Below are 23,214 nucleotides of genomic sequence, written 5' to 3' on the forward strand. Positions count from 1 at the left end.
TACAAACTTCTCACAAGTTGTATTCTTTCTGTAGTTTTCAGGGATGGCTTGGATTCAGCTCGGATTCATCACGTGTGACGATTTTTCATCGTCATTCGGAGATTGCGCGACGTTTCCCATGGAATTTTAAGTTTTACCCCACCGCAAATAAATTTTCATAGACGTTATCATGATTTTCGCAAATACTATTGGTTTCAGGAGGAAATAGCAGAAAATATTTTCTGTAGAAAATACTATCAGCTACAAAAAAGATATTTGGGGTTTTTATATTTAATTGGTAGTTCTTGAGATAGATCTATTATTACAAAGGTCAAATTTGATTTATTATAGTTTATTAGTTTGATGTTTAGTTTATTTTTATTTGTAGACTTTGGATGCAGAACACTAGAATTTTTAGAAATAATTTCTCTCGGTGGCATGAAATGTCGGACTTGTTCTTCATGCGAATCACTTATTTACTAATATATGATTTTACATTTATTCACCGGAAATGCTTTGATTACCTGAAATTTGTTACTACATCTATGAAACTTTAATCAAGACTTAATAAGTCCTTGAAATTAATCCTCAATTAGAGGATTGAGAGAATTTTTATTCACGGCAAATGAAATTTTGGGTGGGTATTTGTGTGAAAATTTCATAACAAAATTTTCCCTGTCAGCACCGGAATTTCTATAAATCAATTCTTCATACTGTATAAATAATCGTATTTGCTCGACGTAATTGAAAGAGTATTAGACATTCATCTTCAATGAATAATTCATTTGCATTGCATAACTCACGTGAAAGAGCGTAAATTCTGTTTTTCACCTGTAGCGTAAAAATCTCATTCCAACTGAATGAGATTAATTTCCATTCCCAAGACTTTTGCCATTCCCGTAATGATCTTAATGTCTGAAAAAATAATCGCTATAATTTTCAATGAATTTTCCATTTTCTGAACTTCGATTTTCGATGCGATCTCCTCTGAAAATATTCCCCCGAACTTGTTAATTAAATCTACTTTATTTTCGTATTCAGACAAAATTCTGAGAAAGTCCTCTTTCAAGTCTAAATCGAAAAAAAAGGCAACGAGATTTTCTTATTTGAATACAAAAGAAGTATTTGATCTTTCGGTTCACTACACTCTGGAATGCGTCTGTGAGAGTAGAAAAATCGGGGATTCTTAGGGATAAAAAGTCCCTATCCCTCGTGGCGCCTCTCGATCGAGTTAAAACCCCTTTATACTTGCGATGAAAAGAAAGTCTCGAAATACCCGCTGAGGCGATTTAAAAGAGGCGAAAGAAAATTTCCAAAGAAAAATAGGACGCCACTGAAATTGAGGGGACGGTGCAAGATTTCAAGGTGCGTCGACCCAAATATTTCGTTGTTGATTCAAGAAAAAAAATCTCTCAGATGACCTTGTCACGGACCTGAAATGAAAAATCATCGATTCACCCGTGAATGCACCATTTTCCAACTCCTGTTTTTCCAGCCGACCTCTCTTCATCTTCATCCCGCAAAATAAATATTCATCTTCGTCCTTTTTTTCTTCAATATTTCTGGTTCGGGGTAATTGACGCATACACTTAACAAAGTTTAAAAAATTCATTCAATTATTGAATTTATGATGACGTCAACGAGGACAAAAGTCTTGTAATGGTTCTCGGCAAATCAGTAGCTTACAGTTCTTCAATTATTCCCGCATAATTTGACGATATTATTTATGTCTGTGGGGATATAAAAAAATCGCATGTGGATCGGCAATAAAATATTTAGTGAAGGATTTCGATTTCGGAATTGATATTTTTTGTGAAGTAGTCTTTCGAAAAAAAAGGATTCATTTATAAAAACAATTACAATTTTACATTCCGGCAAAAAAAAATTAATATGATATATTTCCCAATGACAAGATCTCTTGAAATTTTAGTTATGAGTTTCAATTGAGCTTGATACAAATTTCTGGGATTTAGCCCTGAAATTTATTCGTCAATTGGAATCTTTTTCTAATAAAAAAGAAATTATTAGAATCGAGTTCCCATAATTGAAATAAAAATAAAGTAAAAATTCCTGGGATGAGGAGTTTTTGTCATAAAGATTCGAGATAAAATTGCCATTATAGAAGTTATTCTTGAATCAAATATTGTCATGAACTTTTTTTTTACTTTAGCATCAATAATCGTTTTACCTTACGTAGAATTGTTTAATAGCGCATCTGCATTGACGTCTAAATTTCTTGTTCAATAAAAATCACCTAATACGATTTGATAAATTCGCAGATACACGTGATAAAAAAATCTTGGCCTCAAAATAGTCGTAATATCTTCGCAATAGTCGACGTCAGCATGCAGGTACTTATTTCGTAACTGCATCGTAAAAATTGTCGTAGTAACCGGAAGGTACAGCTATCAGTCCACATTTTTATCGTCTTTTGATTGTTTTTATTCAACTGCGTACATATCAGGGAACTAACCCAAGAAATTATAGGCGAAATCTTCATTTTCGCAGAGCCATTCACAAAGTTATCCACTGAAGCTGAAAATTCGCTGACATCAGCTCACCAATTCCCAAAAAAGTCTCTAAACTCTCCCCCAATAAACTGACTAACCACTAAAAAAATTATCTATCACCGAAAAATTTGGGAGTTCGAAAAAATATATTACATTATATACCAATAACACGCGTACATATTCCCGCGAAAATGCAATAACAGTTAAAATAAATGATTATCATTATAATATTTTTCATCACTACATATTATTTTATTATTACTCTCGTAAAATAATTATTTTTTCCGTGAGGTATGAGAAATATGAGTTTTAAGTTCTCGAAACGTTGAATTTAAAAGATAGAAAAGATGAATAATGACAGTAACATGAGATGGAAAATAAAAGATGCTAATTGGTGAGGAAGTAGACGACAGGGATCTGGGGATACGTGCTTAGGTGGTATAGAACAAAGATGTAAAGTGAGGAGTGGGTGGAAAATACAAGTGGAGAATGAAGGCGCAAGTGAGGGTACTGAGAGGGAAGGTACAAACAGTACACAGCAAATGGGTATGACAGCTGGCTGTCACGGCTAGTGCCTCGACCATGTGCGCCCACCAGTCATCGTACCTTATATCTATACTAATTCGAGGCTGCATTTCCCCCATGTCACCCTCATTTGCCATCACATTGCGTATAACTCCTCTCCTTTCTCCTTCCCTCCTTTCTCCTTGTTTTTTATCTCTGGCTTTCATTAGGGTTTCCCTTGCATCGCAGATTGTCTTGAGAATTAACCGTCAGTGATCAGAAAGCCACAAAGTCAACTAATAAAACCCAGAAAATCAATATTCTTCCTTAATATCGATTAATCCATAACGGCCCACCGGAAAACCCTCCGATAATCACCAATTTCTCCTGATCAATGGCACCGTAATAATCCATTATTTCTGAAATTGTCGTTAATTAGTGGACGGTAAAAATTTAGCGATAGGCTATCCTAACGTCGGTACTATACCGTGGAAAGTCCGGCGATGTAGGTTGAACCATTTGTCAGTGACTGCTGCCTTCCAACACAGATATATCCACCAGAATAAAGTAAGAGAATCGATTTGCGATATCAACCCCTTTTTCACCCCCTGAGATAGCATCTCAATCCCGTAATTGCGAGCTCTCTAATGTTGCGATCTGCAGAGTAATCCTCTAATGCGAGGTGCCTCGGTTCACAGCCATTTTCAATATAAAATAGTGAAGAGAAGTTAAATAGTGGAAATAACTATCGCTATAAAAGAAAGTGTTTTGGCGTACGGAATAATCTTTTTACAGTGCGAGAGGGTATATGTGGCTTATAGACACGCCATGTTAATAGTAACACCTACTATTACCATGTCCGATAGTCCATGTTCATGAAATCTATCATCTAAAAAACTATTTTATCTTCTCGATGTATAGTTGGTACAAGGTAGATACAAATCGACATAGTAATGCGTGTTATATCAATAGTGAGAACTACTATGCAATATAATAGTTATTAGCATGCCACCACCATATTTTAAGACGTTTATCATGTGTCATAGTTGTCATTCCGATTGATAGTTCCCTGTGCGCAGTAATCCAAAGAAACTTAGACGTAGGATTTCGACGTAAAGACTTGAACTATTTTATTTTTCTCAGTGTATGGTTGGGAATAAGGTCGATACGGCCCTGTGGTGTCCTTCGATTTCATCCAAGTCTTGTTTACCCCCTCGCACCGCCATCCCCTGGAGGGCGAAGGGAGAGGGCACAAGGGGCTTTTAAACCGTTGTGGTTGACGCTTTACACCAATATGAAAGCAACAAAACTTCCACCTATTGTTTGTCATTGTAGTTGAGGAATATGTGGGAGGGTGGGAGAAGTTTTGCTGGTGGTGGTGAGAGCAGGCGATTGGTTGCTCGGGGGTTGCATAATGCAACCAACACTCGAGCGAAATGTATAGTTCGACTTGGCTGGCAGGGCGTTGACTTCGAGAACGATTCGACGGTCGAAGAGTTGAGTTTGTTTGGAGTTGTTTTGGTTTATTAATGCAACTTATCCAAGGGTTAAGGGCTAAAAGAGGGGGGGGGGGCACGAAGTTCTTGGGGTAGTTTGGTGTTAAATTATTTTCAAGATTGAGAGAAGTTCAATTTAGAAGAATTTGTTGGCAGCGGAAGGAATTGTTTCGTCTTCGAGAACGTAATTGTAATAGTTAAGGTGACGATATCACTAATTATGTTTTTTTTTGGTATGTGACATTTTTTGGGGATGATCTGGAGGCAAGACGAGTTCTTCGTCTATGCCACTTTCTCACCTTCATGAACAACCGGAATCATATCGCTGTCAACTATTTCTAATTTGGGAAATTCTATTTTCCGCTTCGCTGATTGATACTTGGAAAGTAGATTTGGATGACCTCTGTTGCTCTACAGACCGCACTCCTTCCCCAACTTCCCGGGGTTTCCTCGGGGTTCATCGATCGCCCCCAATCATCCACAACTCCTCGTGCCATTTCATCAAATTCCGTAGGCAAAAGGTAAAGGGTAGAAAGTCCCTGGGCTGATAGAAATACCATTAGACCCTCGGAAAGTTGAGAATATCTCTGAATCTTAAGGAGATTTAAAAATTTTTGTTGGCATCTTTTTTGTGGCTTTTACTTCGCCCTGGCAAAAAGGTCCTGAGGGGAATGTCGATATCTCTTTTAGATCCGGAGATATCCCCCGAAATTCAGTTGTTAACTCAATCGAATTAGCACTGAAATTGAAGTGAATTATTATATTGATCTCGGTGATTGTTCGGGGATCTCGGGGACCAAGAGGATTTTTTCCACGCAGGGGTTTCTGCTTATCATCAAAGGTGGGAATGAGACTCTTCATGTGTATTTTCTAGGTCGCATGACGCAGCAGGGAAGGTCAGGATTGGTTCAAGTCCAACGAGTCGTTTCTATAATTAGCAAATTTCCGCGCCGCAGCCGGATCTATCGTCAGTGCCAAGTATTCGTTTATCCAAACTCCCCACTCGCAACTGCTCACTGATTCTCAAGATTTTTTCATGATACCGATTTCTATTCACCGAGGGCAAATTAATTCAACCAACCACGAATCCTTGAAGAAGATCCTACCTTTTGAGATACTTCTCCCAGGGATTAATTAATGAGCGCGATTTCTCCAACGAGAACTCATTTTGAATGGAAAAATTATACCGATATACTTCATTTCTGCAATTCAAATCATCAGAGTTTATTTGAACAATCACGAAAACCGTATTTTCCTCTCGGTGTGGGAAGATCGTGAATCTTCGAGTTTTACTACTGGGGCTTCATTCGAACTTCGATTTAATTTCGTAAACACTTCCTAGAAGTAACTCGTTACGTGCAAGAGTTTATGATTCACAAAATTCGGATGATTATGGTTCAGCGATCAAGTGATCTCGCCGCAACATTCCACCAACTTTTTATTTATTTCATAATCTAACTATTTCTCCAAACCGTCAAAGCAATCGCGGGAAAAAATCTCAATATTTTATACTATAAATTAAAATTATATTACTATAACTTCAATTATTTAAAAATTAGAAATAACAATCAATCTGTATATAGATAGGACATATATTTATTACCAATAGATACTTTCAAAATAATATATATATATATATGGATTCATTCGAATTTTAATGAAAAAAAAAATTAATTTGATGGTAATTTAATTATTTAAATTAATAAAAAAAAATCTGAGTAAAATTCGGCTGAAGTCTTTACGATTTGGCTGCTGAGTTGTCATAAAAAATGAAGGCATAGGATAAAGTGAAAAATTTGTGTACAGATGAAAAGGAACAACGCCCCAGACGAATAAACCAGAAGTTGAGATGAGAGCATTAACTCCCAGGGACTGCATAACACGGCGTAATGTCGACAGAGTGTGGGCGAATGCGAATTGGCATGTGCACTCGCGGAAAAAGGGTTGGAAAAATTTTGGAAACATCCTAACAGCACCGCTGGGTGTGCTATAATATTACTGATGGTACAGACTCGTAAGTTTGCAGTGTGTGCCTGGGGAAAATAGAACGTATATAGTGGTCCATCAATTTCCGCCATGCGGACATTTACGAGGTGATCGTAAAACCCGCAGGGAGCGTGTGTTCGTAAGGGATAAATAAAAAAAAATCCACGGGATATTCTGTTTCGCCAAGGGCTCGTGCATGCATCCATCCGTTTGTGATCAGTCCGGGCATTAATTGGGTGCAACTCTAAAACTCATAATTATCCATTCATATGCCTTAAAAAATTTCTTGAATCGAGGAAGATTAAACAATTATTGAATCACTAATTATTTTAGCTTCATATCCCATTGATTAGTGGTGATTAGACTAATTATGTGATCTATGCAATTAAATAATTTATTGCTGATACCGACTGACTACTGATTCCAGTACTAATTACTCATTTACTCAATTTAAATTATTATTTTAATTATTTCCTTGAATTTTCTTGATGAATGGGAGATAGTCTCTCGAGTACAGGTAATTCACTTGCAGATTAAAGTGCATTTAATTAATTGAATTAATTTCTCTGGGTTTAACCGATTAATTGAACACCGAGCGAGCGGTTGTAATGAGATACCACGATAAATGTCGCGAAGAAGCCAAAATAAATCATTTGACAAATATGACTGTATTTCAACTGGTGTTTATTTTCTCTTGTAAGATGATTTACTATCCGCGTACAGCGGTAGGCGTAGTGTTTTGATTTTTCCGTGGTGGTGAGTTATAAATTCTTCACTTAGTACTCAACACGCGGTCTCTATAACTCAAACTCACCGGGAGATCTCGTCTCAAAGGGCGGAACGGCAGTCATAAAATTGTCGTCAATTGATACACGATCATCTTTGATCTGTTTTATTATTTTCCTTACCCACACCCAATGATGAAATCCAAGTAACATGGGAGTTGTACAATATTTCATCGCCCTGACCAAATTATCGTTTTGCGGAATGTCTGATGTAAGAGATGGCGGAAATACTTTTTTAGCATAATTATATTCCCGTTAATTACAAAAATAGTTATCACCAATTGAATATAAAAAATTGAAATTGATATCGACAATATTCTGATTCTGATTGTTTCCTTAAATCTCCGTTGATTCCCCCATTCAATGACGAGAAAGCGGCGAGAAAAATTGGATGAAGGAAAGATAGCGATGTGGATGTGGGAATGGTTTTTTGCGTGAAGCGTTAAATGTAAAACAAAGTGACTATTTGAATTTAAAAGTGTTACACAATCCAAGTGGATTTCCAGAGGACACTTGGATTGAGGAGACATCCAATTCTCATTTGCCATTTTTCCTTGCCAACGGCGCCAGGTTAACCCCCGCAACTTTTTCCATTCCCCTTTTCCCCCTTTTCCCCCTTTCCTCTCTTTTTCTTCCATTTTCTTTATTTCTCTGTTGTTGACTGAAGTACTCATTTCTTTTCCCTTTTTCCTCCATTTTACTCCACATTTGACTGATCGCGTCTGGCGTCTTGCTTTTACTTCTCTTTTACTCTCCGAGAATTTTCCCCTCCCTCTTCCTCAATTTTTTCCCTCGTTTTTCCTCTGGAAACTACTTCATGCTGTTATCAGACTCACTACTCGCAATTCACCGAAATTCAACGAGTGCTGATTGTCGACAGGTGTACACAACCCCTGGGGTGTGTTACTCTAGTTGATTTTTTTCGGACATTGTAACTGCGCCATCGAGAAAGGTCACCCTCTGGATCGCAACTTTCTCCTCACTCAGTGATAACGTGGATTTTTGTCCTTTGTGGAAGATAATGACACGCTGAGAAGTGACCTCGGTGTCAGGGGCGTCTTACAGTCGCCATTGAGGGGAAAATTGTTAATGGAAAATGGAGATATTATCTAATAACAATTTTTGGTGTGTACGCAAACGGCCAATACACTTTCCAATTTTATTTGGAAATTTCAGTTACAAAATCTTATGAATTTCAAATCCAATGAATTCAATTTTGATTAAAAACGATGAAAGCTACAATTTTTAGTAGACTAATATTATCAGATCAGTTATTGCTTGGAAATTGAAGAATTGTTAACAATTTCATATTTTTTTACTGCAAATTGCAAGTGTAATTTTCCAACAATGTACAATATAATTGTTCTACTAAAAAAAAATACTCAATGAACTTATTCTCATACTGAATTCATTCCTTACATTTTATTCACTCAACCTCCGGAATTTAAATTCAATGCATTGCCGGATCAATACAATTCAATTATGAAAGTTCATCAATATTTTCTCTCATATTTGCCCACATATATGTTACAAACATCTAGTTCCCCACCTTTCATTCACAATTCCCCAAAACAGGAATTTCGTTGCCCGAGATATCGCTAAAAAATTCGCGTAAATAAACTAGTTTAACGTATAAAGAAAAAGAAATTGTGAATCCGCGTAATTGAACTGTCACCCGCCGACGAAAAAAAAAGAATCCTTTTCTCCATCTTTCCAATCAGTTTTTTTGTCAAAGTAACTTGGACCATCGAAGAGCCGTGAAATTGCGTTGATCCACAGAGGGAAAAAGCAATCACCGAGGGCTTCCCAGGGTGCGATATCCCCGAGTGAAAAAATTCTGAGGGAAATAGTACGAGAGGACGAGGAAACGGGAAATAATGAATTCACTGAGACCCTGAGGAAGCCACTGCGGATGAAATTACTCCCAACTTGAGCAAAATTTTCACTAGCTTTTGATCCTATGACCTACTTCAGCCCTTCCACCCCTTTATCTCATTTCTTACCGGAATAATCAATATCTCATTCAGTATTTATCCCTTCATCTACAACATTGATCAAGTGCTGCGGTGATTTTTCGACTGATGGGTAATGAGAACACGAATTCCGAGGGGGAAAGTGGGGAAATTCACCCCAGGAATTCGTGTATTGCGACAGGTGTTGCAGGTAGATTTGACCGGTGATACATTGCCATCTGTCGCAAATGTGTCACACGGTCACATGAATAGGCATGAGAAATTATTTTTGTTCATCAACGGAATAATTCAGGCAATCGTCATCGGCCCTATCGTTTTGATGTTTTCCCAGTTTGATGAACTTGAATCGACTTGAAATAAAATCATCTCTGCGAGATAAAATTCTCGCAATCATAGTGGAGTATCTGGCTCTCGGAAGGTGCCTGAATTTGGCAAACAGCCAATGAACATCCGATATACCGTCTACAAGCAATAATGAAACTCGAAAAATCCGAGGTCAAAGACGAAAGACTATATAAAATGGCGTAAGTAATCCCCACGGTATATGCGAGTGATTATATATCTCTGTGCCTCGGTCGTTTGCCAAAAAAAAAGTTGGCCAATTTTGGAATAATGTCTCGTTGTGGAACCTTGAATCCGGGAATTGATGAGCTCCACAGAAAAGTTGCATTTATTTACATTGGTTTTATTGCCCCAGCGGAATTAATTAATTAATGGATTATTTTGGTGAATTTATTCGATTGGGCATACTTGTTTCGTGAAATGAGAGGAACTGGATCCAGTTGGTTTTTATTCAGTAAGTCATCCGGTGGAATTACGAAACTTCTCACAGTTAATGACCTTATTTTGGAATCTCACATGTGTTCCAGTCATATAAGGAAATAATGTACCCCAAACCGCTTAATGACATCATTAGGCGCATCAATGTGGTCGGATTATGTTTCCTGTCCGGAAATTCGCCCGGGTTTCTGTGATTCTGCAACAGAGGACTGAAACATTAGAAATATTCTCAACTAAATCTTCAGTTCCCGGAGTGAACTCGGAATCTATAAATAATAAAAAAATCGCAAAATCACCTGAAATTTTCCCTTTTCAACCTCAAATTTTCTTTTGCACTCGAAAAAATGATGATTTGTGATTTTTATCAACTTCTGGCACAAGTAAATTCCCACGAATAATTGCATCTGGCTTTTGCATGTGCGAATTATCTTGTAGAGAATTTACGGGAAAACGATTATTTTTTTTTCAACCGTTGGCGTAGAGAAAATGATTTTTCCAACATGCCGAGAATCACTCGGTCAAAACAGGTCGTTCTGCTTGCCTGTCATCCTGAATTTTGCTCTGAGGAAGACGGGGGATGAAATACCAAGGAGTAGAAAAAGAAAAAAACCCGGGCATTCGGCCAACTCAACGTCCACTGCATCCAAGTATTCACTCGACATTATCCTCACAGATTATTTCACCCTCTCCACATGACCACGAGTAACCCCGATAATAAAACCAGAAGGAAATCACGATTTTCCTTGTCCTCCCCCTCAATTGTTGGGGTAATGATCGACGCGGAGAAACCCTCCAGTAGAAAATTGCCCTCTACTTCAAACTATTCCACACTATTTAACCCTAAATAACCGTGTGGATCGATATGTGCACTATTTTTGAGTCACGATCGTCAGGGATTATGGCTTTTTGAACTGTCGCGTCTGCATGTACAAGTCACGCGATGACTAGACGTACAGTAATTTACGGCTAATTCAATGTCAGGGGGAGGTGATAAATCACTGTCTTCTCGGAAAAATTTTGGAACTATTCAATTGAAAGCACTCGAAATTTTCAATAATCAGATCATGGTGTAATTGCAAATACTGCTGTTTATTTATTTATTGCATTGTTACCAACGAAAATGGATGAATTCAGTAGATTTTCTCCGAGAATTTCACTCGTGGGTCAAAACTAACGGTTAGTATCACTTCAACTGCTAATTTGTCGGCAAATTCACGAGAACATTTTGCAAAACTTCCACAACGAATTTTCCAGTTCATTGTTATTTTACGGGATAATCTCCCGAGGAATTATCTCCACGCGAATAATTTTCAATCACAAGGATAGTGGAGGAGAGGATTTCTCTTCCAATTGACCAACTTCTGGGAGATGACTAAAGGAACGAAAACAGCCTAATTTCTTATCCTCGAGCTCTGGGTTGTTTCACCGAGTCGTGGATCTTCTCATATTCTCTCTCGAATCGGCAAATTGATTTTCTCTTGCTTAAAGGGGATCTCTTGGGAAAGAGAGAGAATGAGAGACGGAGTCGCCAGAGCGTGAGGTTATTTCCTCAGGATCTTTTGAGAATCAACTGGATTCGTGGGAAAATAGAGCGGAAAAGGCAAGAGAATGGGATTTCAGTGTCATGTACTGGTATGAGATTTGATGGAATACCGGGGAGACAGATGGGGTTGCCAGAAGGGATTGCCAATAAATGGAATTATTTGATGATCGATATTAAATTGGATTTTTATTGCAATTCCCCAGATTGAAGATCCATTGAATCGAGGGAACTTCGAAGAGACTTCGCCTTTCTCAATTTATTGACAAGATTCGTAAAGACAAACTCAAATTTGCTATTGTTTAATTATCGAAGTGCAATCTATAGGGGTAAGGACTAACGCACACGACTAATTAAATAAAACCTTATAGTTTCTTCGACTCTATATGAACTACGTCAACATTGATCCCTCAATTTGTTGTAGAGTTGGCATAAAAAGTAACATGCACCCAGATATCTCTAAACGTCAGTAATCCCCAGAATTCATGGCCCGAGAAGTAATTTCAGGGCAGCGTTTGAAGGCCTTTCTGTGTCAGTGGAAAAAGATCGGATGGAAACTACTATTCGGAAGTTCAAGAGTAGGACACATACAATTCGTCGCTTTTAACTGGAGGGCAAATTCAGAAACTGGTTCATGCGGTATTTTTTATTTGTCGGGTGTCATGATAGGCAAGATTCAAAAATTCAATTACAATCAATGACCTATAGGTATGAGTAACGCAACATTAATGTCATCATTGAAAAATATGAATTTTTCCCCGAATATATATACATATATATTTTTCCATTTGTTGCAATTACAGTGGTATTTTAGTCGCATGATCAATATCTTGGGTTAAAATTGTGGGTCAAACTCGTGGGTTGAATTCATGGGTCGAAATAATTTTAATAGGTAATTTTCCCGTAAAAATCTGGACCCTTGAAGGAAATAGGACGGATTTTTGTCTGCAATAAACATGAATCGTCAGGGTATTATTCTGGTTTATGAACACAGGAAGTGAAGGGGTGCTACAAGTGCGAGGTAGGGTTAAGGAAGAGGCCTGGGAGGGAGGAGAGAGACAACAGTGTAGCTTGTAGCTTTCATAGAGTTGGATGGCGCAATGCGGGATAGTCAGACAACATGGCGCACCCCTCACTCCTCGGTTTTACTCTGAAAAATACATCGTCTAGTACCACTTCTAGTACAACCCCACCTCTCCCACCTCCCCTCCGCTCCCCCCCGCACCCTTAAGGCCACGTGACAATTATATGCGTAACGTAGTTGGCGTGCCTTGGCTTGCAAATTTTTTGCTCTTTCACATCGAAAGGTTTTTAATGTTCTCCTTTTTTCGCTTCTTTATACGCCTCTTTATCAGTGACCCTGTAATCTCTCATCGTAAACCGTTCGCCGGGGGCTTCCGGTTTCGTGCCGGAAGATTCTGTGCCATTTTTACTTTTTACTACTTCGGGATGATTTATTTTTGGTACTCAAGATCCGTTGATTTTAGGCATTTCACCATGTTCAGGCAATTTTTTATGTTTTTTTTTGCAGAACCTAGTGCCCATCAAATATTTTCTCGAAAAGTTCTGGTGCATTTTGGGTGATTGAAGCGCTCGAGAGATTTTTCAACAGTTTTTTGAGGAAGTTCTTTCAAAATTTTGGTTTTAGGAGTTATTTTCGCAGACAAGATCCTCCAAAAAATAAGATAAAAATAACCGATAACCGATTTCTCTATCTGTCTCTTTCTTGTCAAATATTTTCGAATAGTACACTTCGAATAATCCCTAGTTCAAATGTCGAACAACAACAAATAATGCACTCTACAAAACAAACGGATCAACTGAATCAGAAGTCGAAAAGAAAAATGCCCCAACCAGAGTCCTTCACCTAGCGTAAATAGAATACGTAGTGCCTCACGCACATGAATAAATATCGGAATATTTTTGTTTTTTGAAAGATTTTAGGGGGAATTTTTTCGGAAGAGTTTTTCGAAGCGATTTTCGTCGGGCGATGTAGTCCAGGATACTTTTCCAGGGTGAATAACTTCGGACATCAACTGTTGCGAGGAACTTGTTTCCAAGGAAAATATTCTGCTTGACATGCTGAACAAATTTGATTTTACAAATTTGCCCTCGTATCCGAGGGGAGAGATGTAAATGAAAGGGAGTTGTATGCATTTATGTATTTGCAGTATGAAATTACATTCTAAGCAAAGAGAGTATTATTCTGAAATCAGATTTGCTGTTATCCTGAAAAAAATTCCAATCCTGATTTAAGACGGAAATTACGTAAAACCTAGGAGTACTCTGAAATTTTATTGAATGGACAACACAAAGATTCTCTCGTCAATCCAAAGACCTCAAACCAACAGCGACATCAACCGACATTTCCACCCCCGAGGCTCACAATTTCCTCGATCGGAAATTGATCTCATTCCAATTTCCCACACGGTTGTAATCCCCTTGCGCCTAAAGCCTCGGAAATACTTTTCAACGTTACAATATCATTAAAAAAGACTTTCCCGACGACAAATTACCGAGTAATATCACTATTTCGATTTGAACAATCCAGAGAGTGTAAATAAAACAAATGTAGAGGAAAATTCAGGCAGAAAATTGCCCTTTTGAAGGTTTGTCTCATTCTTCAGAAGTCAATCCACGTAATTCTGGTTTTGAATATTCATTAACCTCTGGAAATTCAATTAAATCGTGAAATTTTCATGAATTCCCTTGGATTCTATCTAAAACCTGAATATTCATATCCATTTCCACCAAAATCCAATTAAAAAACAGTCTGACAGGAATTTCTCATATCTTCCAATGGAAATTCAAAAAAATTGAATATACAAAACCGTGAGGAAGGCGACAACTAGAAATAATTGCGAATGTCTAAATAAATTTGTACTCTTCACTTTATTTTTTATATTCATTTGAAAATATTTTCTACATCATCACCTGGGCTACTAAAATATTTCACTAAGCGAGGGAAACAATTATAAAATACAATTATTTTATCTGATCAACAATTAGAATGATATTATTATTATAAGTCGAAGGGATAAAGTAGAAAATGAATTTGGTGGTTGGAATAATAAAGCTGATTAATTGAAAATAGAAAAACTGTGAATTATTGCGGATTGTTGGAGCGATAATGATGGGATCGGGCGGTTGTGATGATCAATGAAATCATCTGACTCTTGAATCCCACCATTTAACCCTCTTCAATTTTACATATCGTGCGATCGTCAGACACCAGTGATGTCGAACAATTATGAAATTCGTCGAAGTACATTGCGGCCAGTGAACCGCATTTAAAATGGCATTAAACGTTAATGGTCGTGGTATCAGCCGGGTGGAACTACTTTGGGCCAATTGGGCGGCCTTGGCCCAGCCGGAGCATCGGCAATTATTCATTGGAATGTGCTAGCTCTCAGTATTGATAATATTTTTATCAACTCTCCTTTTTCCCCATCTATTCCGATGCACTTGTCCACCGAACATCGAAGAAATGAAGAACCAAAACCAAACTATTGAAATTGAATTTTTTTTACCGTTGCTTTTTCTTGTCATGCTGATTTTTTACTGTCCTACCCATTTTTCCTGTCATGAAGTTTAAATGTGAAGGTAATATATCCCTCTAGCCCTCGTGGATTCAGGCATGTTCGATGATATTGACGGGCGTCTTTCTGATGACGGCAAACTAAATAATCTAGGTTATTACCATTGAATTATTGAGAGTTGTACCCCGAGCGGCTCACGAACATTTTTTTCCTCTACCATTTTCTGACCTTTTTTTTCCTTTGTACTTCTATGATTCGATGTTGACACGCCAGGTGAATTTATTATTGATCAGACGTGAGAGCTGTTTATCATCGGAAATATGGATTTTCGGAGAGATAAGTTGGGGTTTGTTGAATGCAAAGCCAACAATTTCTGTTTTGTCGGGGGTTCTCCATTGATCTCGAGTTATTTGTTGTTGGGGTAATGTGGGACTTATTTCAGGGAAAATACAAACCCATGTTTATTTGTCATTTATCTGAAAGTCCATTTATTCGAAACAACAATGTTAAACGCAATCCATCAATTTTACTCCACCAATCAACACTTCTGGATGTTATCTAACTTTTTAAATCAATTACAGTCAATTTCACTTGAACATTCGAGTAATTTTCTTAAAGTGGTAATGGCTATTTTGTGAAAAAACTGTAATCAACGAATGGGGGAGGGACTGGTTTGCAAATCCCCAGAGAATGTCCCCGGGGTATTACCGGGAGAAATCGTCACCCTCACAAAATCATTCACAGGGGAAAAAATAAAAGGGCAGTGATTCGTACGAATTTATTGAAGGGCGTGTTACAGGGAAGTTGTTCATCTTTTTTATCGGGGGAAGGGGGGAATATGGTTGTTTTATTTACCTCTAAATGGTGGGGTCCATCATGACAGCAGGGGGTGACAGCCAATTGATCATCCCATGAATTTCCCTCAAAGAAAGTGAAGAACCAAAAGTTATCGGGTTTATGTCAGTAAAAACTTTGATTTTACCCCCAAAAAAAACCAATCGCCCTACCTCTCACTCAAATATTGGATACACCAGGAACAACAATAATAAAAATCATTAATTAATGACTATTATTTGAGTAAATTTCCTGATGACACAAAATTCCACATATTTCAATTACACATAAATGAATTTACTGAAAGAATTTTTTTCTGTCAGTCTCTTACGAACGGGAGAGAGTTCAGAAATGGATAAAATTGAATTGGTCTGGAGCTAGTGTGAGAGTATCTGCAACTGTCAATTCCCCAGGTCCCCAAATTCTCTGATGAAATTTGAAGAATATTCTACCCTCATGTTGGCTGAAAGCATCGGGGAAATAAAAGGGAATTGACGGGGGTGTGAATCAACAGTGAGACGGATCTCCGTATCGATTGGTTTTTCTCCTCGCACTGTTCATGCCTCTTCTGATGGGGTATATTCGATTTTTCCATAATACGAAAACATTTGAGGAAATTGAATGCATCTTTAGGGCCTTTTATGCGCAAGCCATTAAACCAGGTTGTAACTTAAATTGCAGCTATTCGACCATAGAGTCAACCATAATTTCCACTATTTGAACCGCCATGATTTCCGGGTATCGTCTACAGTGCAAAATTTTCCAGTTTTTTTTTCCACCGTTTCTCCATTTTTTCATCGGTTTTGCACTGGCGCCGCGGCGTCGAGACGCTCCAGTCACCGGATTGAACCATTTTACGCTGGGGTACTCCAGAGATCATACGGATTCTGAACAAAGTCGATTACCGATTAATTAATTTTCCTTTGACCAACGCCGGATCCCTCGAATCATTTCACAATTTCATATCACGCGGCAAACGCGAATGAAAACTCATCTCAAAAATCAGACAATTCTCTACAATTCACTGAAATTAAATGACTGATTGCTAATACCTGATAATTGGTAATTACATCATCGCGAAAATATTAATTTTCGAATTGACAACTTAAGTACGAAAATATTTACGTGCACTAGCTTGCGGTAACTCAATTGGGAAATTTTTCTTGTACAGATGTTAATACCGCAATTTGTTGGACTGGAAATTGCGCAAAAAATGATGAAAAATCAGTGGTTTTAATGAGGAAAATATGTCATTCCCCCGTGTGCAGCCCACTCGCTGCATCTGACATAACAAGAAAATTTATATCTCAATAACCCTTGAGATGCGTGCATGACCGGTGTGCAAGAGACGGGGACTTTATGGTATCGCAATTTGTCGATTGGCATGAGAGTACCCACTCAGCCATTTTCCACAAACGCCATTAGGACCAAATGACACTGGCATGCTCTTCTCATTTGCATTCCCTGTTTTCCGTTGTTATTGCCAACACTCAAGTCACTGCTTCCGCGTCTGGTGCACCTCTTCATGTCACCGCAGTAATAAACTCATTTCTCACAAAGTTACTACAATAGCGTGTGAACAAAACCATTAAGGAATAAGTTGAAAATAATGAGAAAAACACATTTATGTGCAGAAATTGTGAAATTCCTACGGGACCGCAGTGTCAAGAAAAAAAATTATTTCATGGGCTCTTGCACTCTGGGAAAATTACCATTTTTTAACCTGGAATTCCGGCAGAATCCTTCATTAATGAATCGATTAATTATCTGATATTTCAATTCATCGCCAATCAAATTATAATTGAGTTTAAACTCAAAATCGAATTAAATAAAATAATACACTTGCAAATCCCTCAGGTTCCCCCAATATTTTTTACTGTAGAATGCCATATGGAAAAATTAAAACTTCTGATAAATAATTCCCTGTAATCCTTAGAAATGGGTTCCCCTGTGGTGGCAATTTGTGCCTAAAAAAACGCCAAATTCTGGCAATTCAGATGGAAATATCGGTATTCCGATGAATGCAAATAATATTCGGCAATCCCCCGTGAATTTCGTACACTCGTGCGTGAAAATTCAATCGAGCGTTTCACCGTAATCCGAAAGCTGGTGGTAAATTGTGTCGACCTTTTGTATTAAGCCGGTGAAAATATTCTCACCACAGGGGTGGGTTGTGTGGAAACAGTATTAGGGTCACACCTCCACCCCTTATTCAACCATTGTAACACGTATTCCACATTCTGTAATGATTCCATACTCCACGATAAAAATTCATAGCGTGCCAATGAGACTCACTGGGTTGAACCACCTCTTAAACTCTCGGATCGTTTGTCATTGCAATTTCACTTGCGTGCAAGCGTAAATTTTCCCGATGCACATTATTCTGACTATTTTTAAACATATCCCTGAAAGCACAGGGTAAAAATCAATCTTATTCGACTATAAATACAGGGGCGCGAGGAATTAATGAAGACATTATAAATTTAATTTGCCCTCAATTGGTGATTGTGAAATAATTGTCACCTGTCGTGGGAGCTGATTTAATCGAGCATTAAGTTTCGCGTTCGATTTTTATTCAATTTTCCACGAAAAATTGAATCCGATCGATTCGATTATCAGTGACTGCCCATTCAATTTATTTCGTTTATTTTTGAGTGATTTCCATTAGGGGAATGGAAAATAGAAAAATATTAGAGAAAGGTTTTGCGAGGGTGCGAGCGTTTTTTCAAGGCGATACCACCGGTTGGTGATCGGTCGGGCTGATATCAGCTCAAACGGGATCGCGTGATCGCCGATGGTATTTCTTTTCGTTATATTTGTGAAGTTTTTCTAAAAGGTAATGGTAATGAGCTCCCGGAACTCGACTGTCTTTAGCTAAATTCCTAGGTCGATTAATAAGTGAATGAAATAAAAAATTGGGGTCTGACACGTGAATGAAAGCCGTGAGTTCTTGGAAATGTTTATTGTAGTTCAATTCCACGCTGAAGTTTTCAAGGAATTTTATTATTCTAGAAGCCGATGAACATTTTTTTTTGAATTCAGACCTAAAAAGAATCGGGAGTTCCCATTCACTCCTCCAAAAATGACCATAAATTTCCAAAAATTTCCGAAAATTCTATCGGAAATTTACGTGAATTCAGTAATTGAAGAATTTTTGGTCGTCGTGTAGTAAAAAAATTTAGAATACCACTGAATTCACGTGGTTCTTCTTGTCCTGAAAGTCCGCAATCAATTGTCAATTATTGTTGCAGTTGGAGAACTACTTGTTCGATGAAGTTCTTGAAAATTGAGACGACATTGTGTAATCGTTAATCATCATTAATTTTTTTTAAATCCACGATATTCGAAAAATTGAGGTCAAATGTTTGCAATCTCATCTCGCCACGAGTCCATGCATGTCGTTGATACAAAAGCCGTCGTGATTGAGGAAAAGATAAGTCTCGAGACTTGTCTCTTCATGGCCTTCAATCTGTACTTGACTCATTAGAGAGTCTTGTCTGAAAGACTCATCTTCATAAATCCGCAGCGAGATGGAATTCGTCTCACCCCCCGGGGGCTTTCATCCCCTCCGGTAAAATGCAATTATGTGTTTTTCTGTTGAAAAAGGGAAATATAGATGACAAGGACACAATGTCAATGTCGTCGACCGGTCGATCGAGTTAGCTTTGACCTTGACCCTGACTACTCGATATACCATCAGCCCAGTGTCCATGCATTTCTGCTACTGCTCAGAATTTTCCCTCAACTTTACCACCCAAGTATCGAAAATTTCGCACGCCTTTCAATTTTTCATTCAAGTCCAGAAAATCGTGTCATCCGAAATCCGGAATTTCCCGGTAAAATCGACTAGAATTGGAAATTCCAGTTCCATTTCTCCAGAAATCACGAGAAAATTTCGGAAATCGTCTCAAATCTTGAGGTCAATAATAAAAATACGATTTAGCTAGGAAACAGGAAAAAAATATGAAATTTTTTATTTTACTCAGAATTTAATGATATTCGATGGGAAATTTTAATGAATTCAGGGATTCTCGGTGTCACTTCCTTTAAAACCTTGGAATTCCACGGAATTCTCGTGATTTCTGCCCCCGTCTTGAAAATCCATTGTCAATTGCACACGAAATTCCACGTTTTATGCATTTCGCAGACATGGATTTTTCTGAAAGTTTCTTATTTTGGAAATTATTATTCTTCAAGTTAGAGGCCTAGTATTTCGATCGAGTTCCACTCCCGTTCGTGTTTGAAGCCTATACTTCCTGGTATTACCGTAGATACCGTGAAACTACCGACAAATTGAAACTACAAATATCCACGAAGTTCAAGCTAATCGAAAATTCATTAAAAACTTGTAGGTACCGGATAGTTTCCCCGACGAGAAACTCAAAGAGAAAATAAAACATTAAAAATAACTACTTTTTCTGTTCGATAATAAATTTAGACATCTTGAATTTGTACTTTTACTTTCCTTACTAAAAAAATCTGTTACAACTTTTGATTGAAAATTTTTTTGATTCTCAATTTCAAATAAATTTTCTTAACGAAAAAATTTTCCTACAATCGACTATTCGCTGGATTAATTTTTGGGTGCATTTGGAATAAATAAAGAAACAATTGATGTCCCTTTAAAATACGGCACATGAAAATAGTCAAAGCCATTGTAATTCGATACAATAAACGTACGATCTGACGCAACGCCAATAATCCGCATGTAATGCTGATGACAGTGAAAAAAAGTTCCGTGAATTCCCCCGTCACTCGAAAAATCAGGTGATGCCAAAATCACACGAGTCTCGAGTATCGAAATTTTTTTCATCCGTCAACATTTTCTGCCGCCGGAAAATTCTGGATGCACGATAAAAAAAAATGTTAACACATGCATCTTGCGTCATTTTCGGATCACCCCATCTATTTTCTGTTTTTCAATATTCCTATACGCCCACACCGGGACAAAAATTAACTTCTGCCAATTTAAATATAGATTTTATGCTAGCAACTCACACTAAAATTTTCTATTATCACATTGTAATTGATAAATTAGTCAATTATTTTGAATATTGAATGGAATTCAATTTGAGACGAGAATTTAAACAGAAATTTTGTCCTGAAAATTTCACAGTTTTGTAAACTCTAACGAGAATTTTTAATTGTGCCTTCATAATTAATAAATCAATGAATTATTTCGACAATTGAGCAGAATAAAATTTTTGAAGAATTCCAAAAAAATCATGGGAATGTTTTCCAATGTTTGAATTTATTGCCGCAATGCGTTGTGCAATATCAAATAGTTAAATCTCCATTTGCTTGGCACAGATAATATTTAATCCGAGTGCATCGTCCACTAAACTGCATTCTCGTTGGCCGATGAAAACTAGAAAAGCTCGAATGCTAGGGTCTCTCGAGTATCGATCGTTATTCCAACAGACGCTCGTGCTAGTTTCGACTAGAATTCCGTCCTTACAGCAGATAAACCGAAGAAGCTTTAACTATTTACGCCAGGAAGGCTTTATCGGTCTCTAATTCCCCGGTAAATAATTTTTCCTCCTATCTTGAAATGAAAATACCCGAAGGAATACGAAAGGGGAGCAATGAGATCCAATGGTTGGCCGGCGTCGAGACGCCCGGCAGTCTGCCATCAGGAGCTTTTCGTTTTCATCTCCACTTGTTTTTATTTGCCGACGTACTGTCTCCATGTGTGCTCAGACGAGCTGACGTAATTCTCAGAGGGATTGAAAATACTGGGGATACTAACCCGCCTTTCCATCAACTCATCGGACATTGTTACTCCATTGAATCATATTCCTGGTGAAGACATTCCCTCGAGCTTGTACTTTTCCGCAGGTCATTCACCCGATGGAAAATCCCTCTGTGAAACCATCAAAATCTCCACCGAATTGCCCAATAAAAATTCTTCAAGTCTGAAATATATTCTGCACATGAGAAAAGGAATTTGCTGTTCGCCCCAGCCCTTAATCACTTTATTCTGTGGAGTCTGCAGAAAAGTTGGCAAATAAAAAGAGTCAAGGGGTTGGAAAGCTGTTTAATCTAATCGAGAAGGTGAGGAAAATTCTTCCCTCCCGATCCTTTGTCTCGGTCCTTGATATTGAGAGAGTCGGCAAGGGGCACTTTTACCCCGTCAATTGGATTAATCTCGTTTTGGCACGCTGTCACGTACTGAAAGGGGCTTTTATATCCTTGATAATCGAGGGTACGATGTGCCACTGACGTGAGGAAGATCACATCTCTAAGAGATGAAAATTCTTCTTACTCTGTGGGACGGGACGATCGATAAACCGGAATAATCGACGAATTCTTTAATTCTCGATAGCAGCATACCCCAAAAATAGAATAATATAAAAGGAGAATATCTCTGAACCTTTTTGTAATCACCTTTTTTGTAGCTCTCACATAATCCTACAAAAAAGTTCATTACTAAAAATTCCCTATCTTCGGCAGATCCAGAAATATTGATGCATTTTGTTTTGAGTAATGGTGAAATTAGTGTGATTAATAATAAGGTATAATTGTGTGGTTGATAATTAGTGGATATTTGAAATTTCAGTGATGGGAGCGACGAGTGATCGAAAGGACGATGAAACGTCTAGTGCAACATCGTTGATAACAGCATCAACGACATCAGTGCCAGTGATATCTGGTAAAACTAGAGTATCAAGTGATCTCGGGGGTAGCATTGACCTTTTGGCTGCCCTACAACTGCACAATACAACACGTCAGGGTGTTACGCAGGTACCAGGACTAGTCAGGCTCAAACCTGCGTATTATCTCCAGGGTGAGTGTGCGTTGGAAATAATAATGATTAGTCATTTGTAACAGACACGATTTTAACGATCGTTTTTTTTATACCGTTGTAATACATTTCATACTTCCCATTCACGCAATGTCTTTCGACGAAATAAAGGCAATTATCCCAAGCCCCTAGATCAGGGTTGCGTGTTACTTCAAGGGACTGTCAAGTGGCACCGGGAGCACCAAAAAAATTCTCCTTCTCCCACAATCTGAAAATTAATCTTGTGAAAAACAATTGGCAACATCGAATTGATAAATTAATAACACAATCACTAGAAGTTAAACAAATTGAAGGAATAAGTGTAACGAAGGGGTCGAAGACCTGCGAGGAATGAAAATTGGAAGATTCAAGTATTTATATTTCCGTTGTAATGAAATATGAAATATCAACACGTATTTATCCTTCCTAGTGGAGTCGATGAGTTGTTCTTCGAGACTACATGGCAATTATGTGCACAACCCTCTGGTAGTTTTCGGGAAAACA

The 23,214-nt window shown here is 37.8% G+C and overlaps 1 protein-coding gene across 5 annotated transcripts in view; it reads left to right on the forward strand.

The window, feature by feature from the left end:
* Positions 1-23,214, forward strand: part of LOC105268499 (protein kinase C-binding protein NELL1-like) — a 36,383-nt gene that overhangs the window by 2,113 nt on the left and 11,056 nt on the right. For all 5 annotated transcript variants that reach the window (XM_011308106.1, XM_011308107.1, XM_011308109.1 and 2 more), the window contains exon 2: positions 22,486-22,713. In XM_011308106.1, coding sequence (XP_011306408.1) covers positions 22,486-22,713 — 228 coding nt within the window. The remainder of the gene's footprint in view (positions 1-22,485; positions 22,714-23,214) is intronic.

The sequence above is a fragment of the Fopius arisanus genome, unplaced genomic scaffold (assembly GCF_000806365.1).
Source record: "Fopius arisanus strain USDA-PBARC FA_bdor unplaced genomic scaffold, ASM80636v1 scaffold00058, whole genome shotgun sequence".
NCBI lineage: Eukaryota > Metazoa > Arthropoda > Insecta > Hymenoptera > Braconidae > Fopius > Fopius arisanus.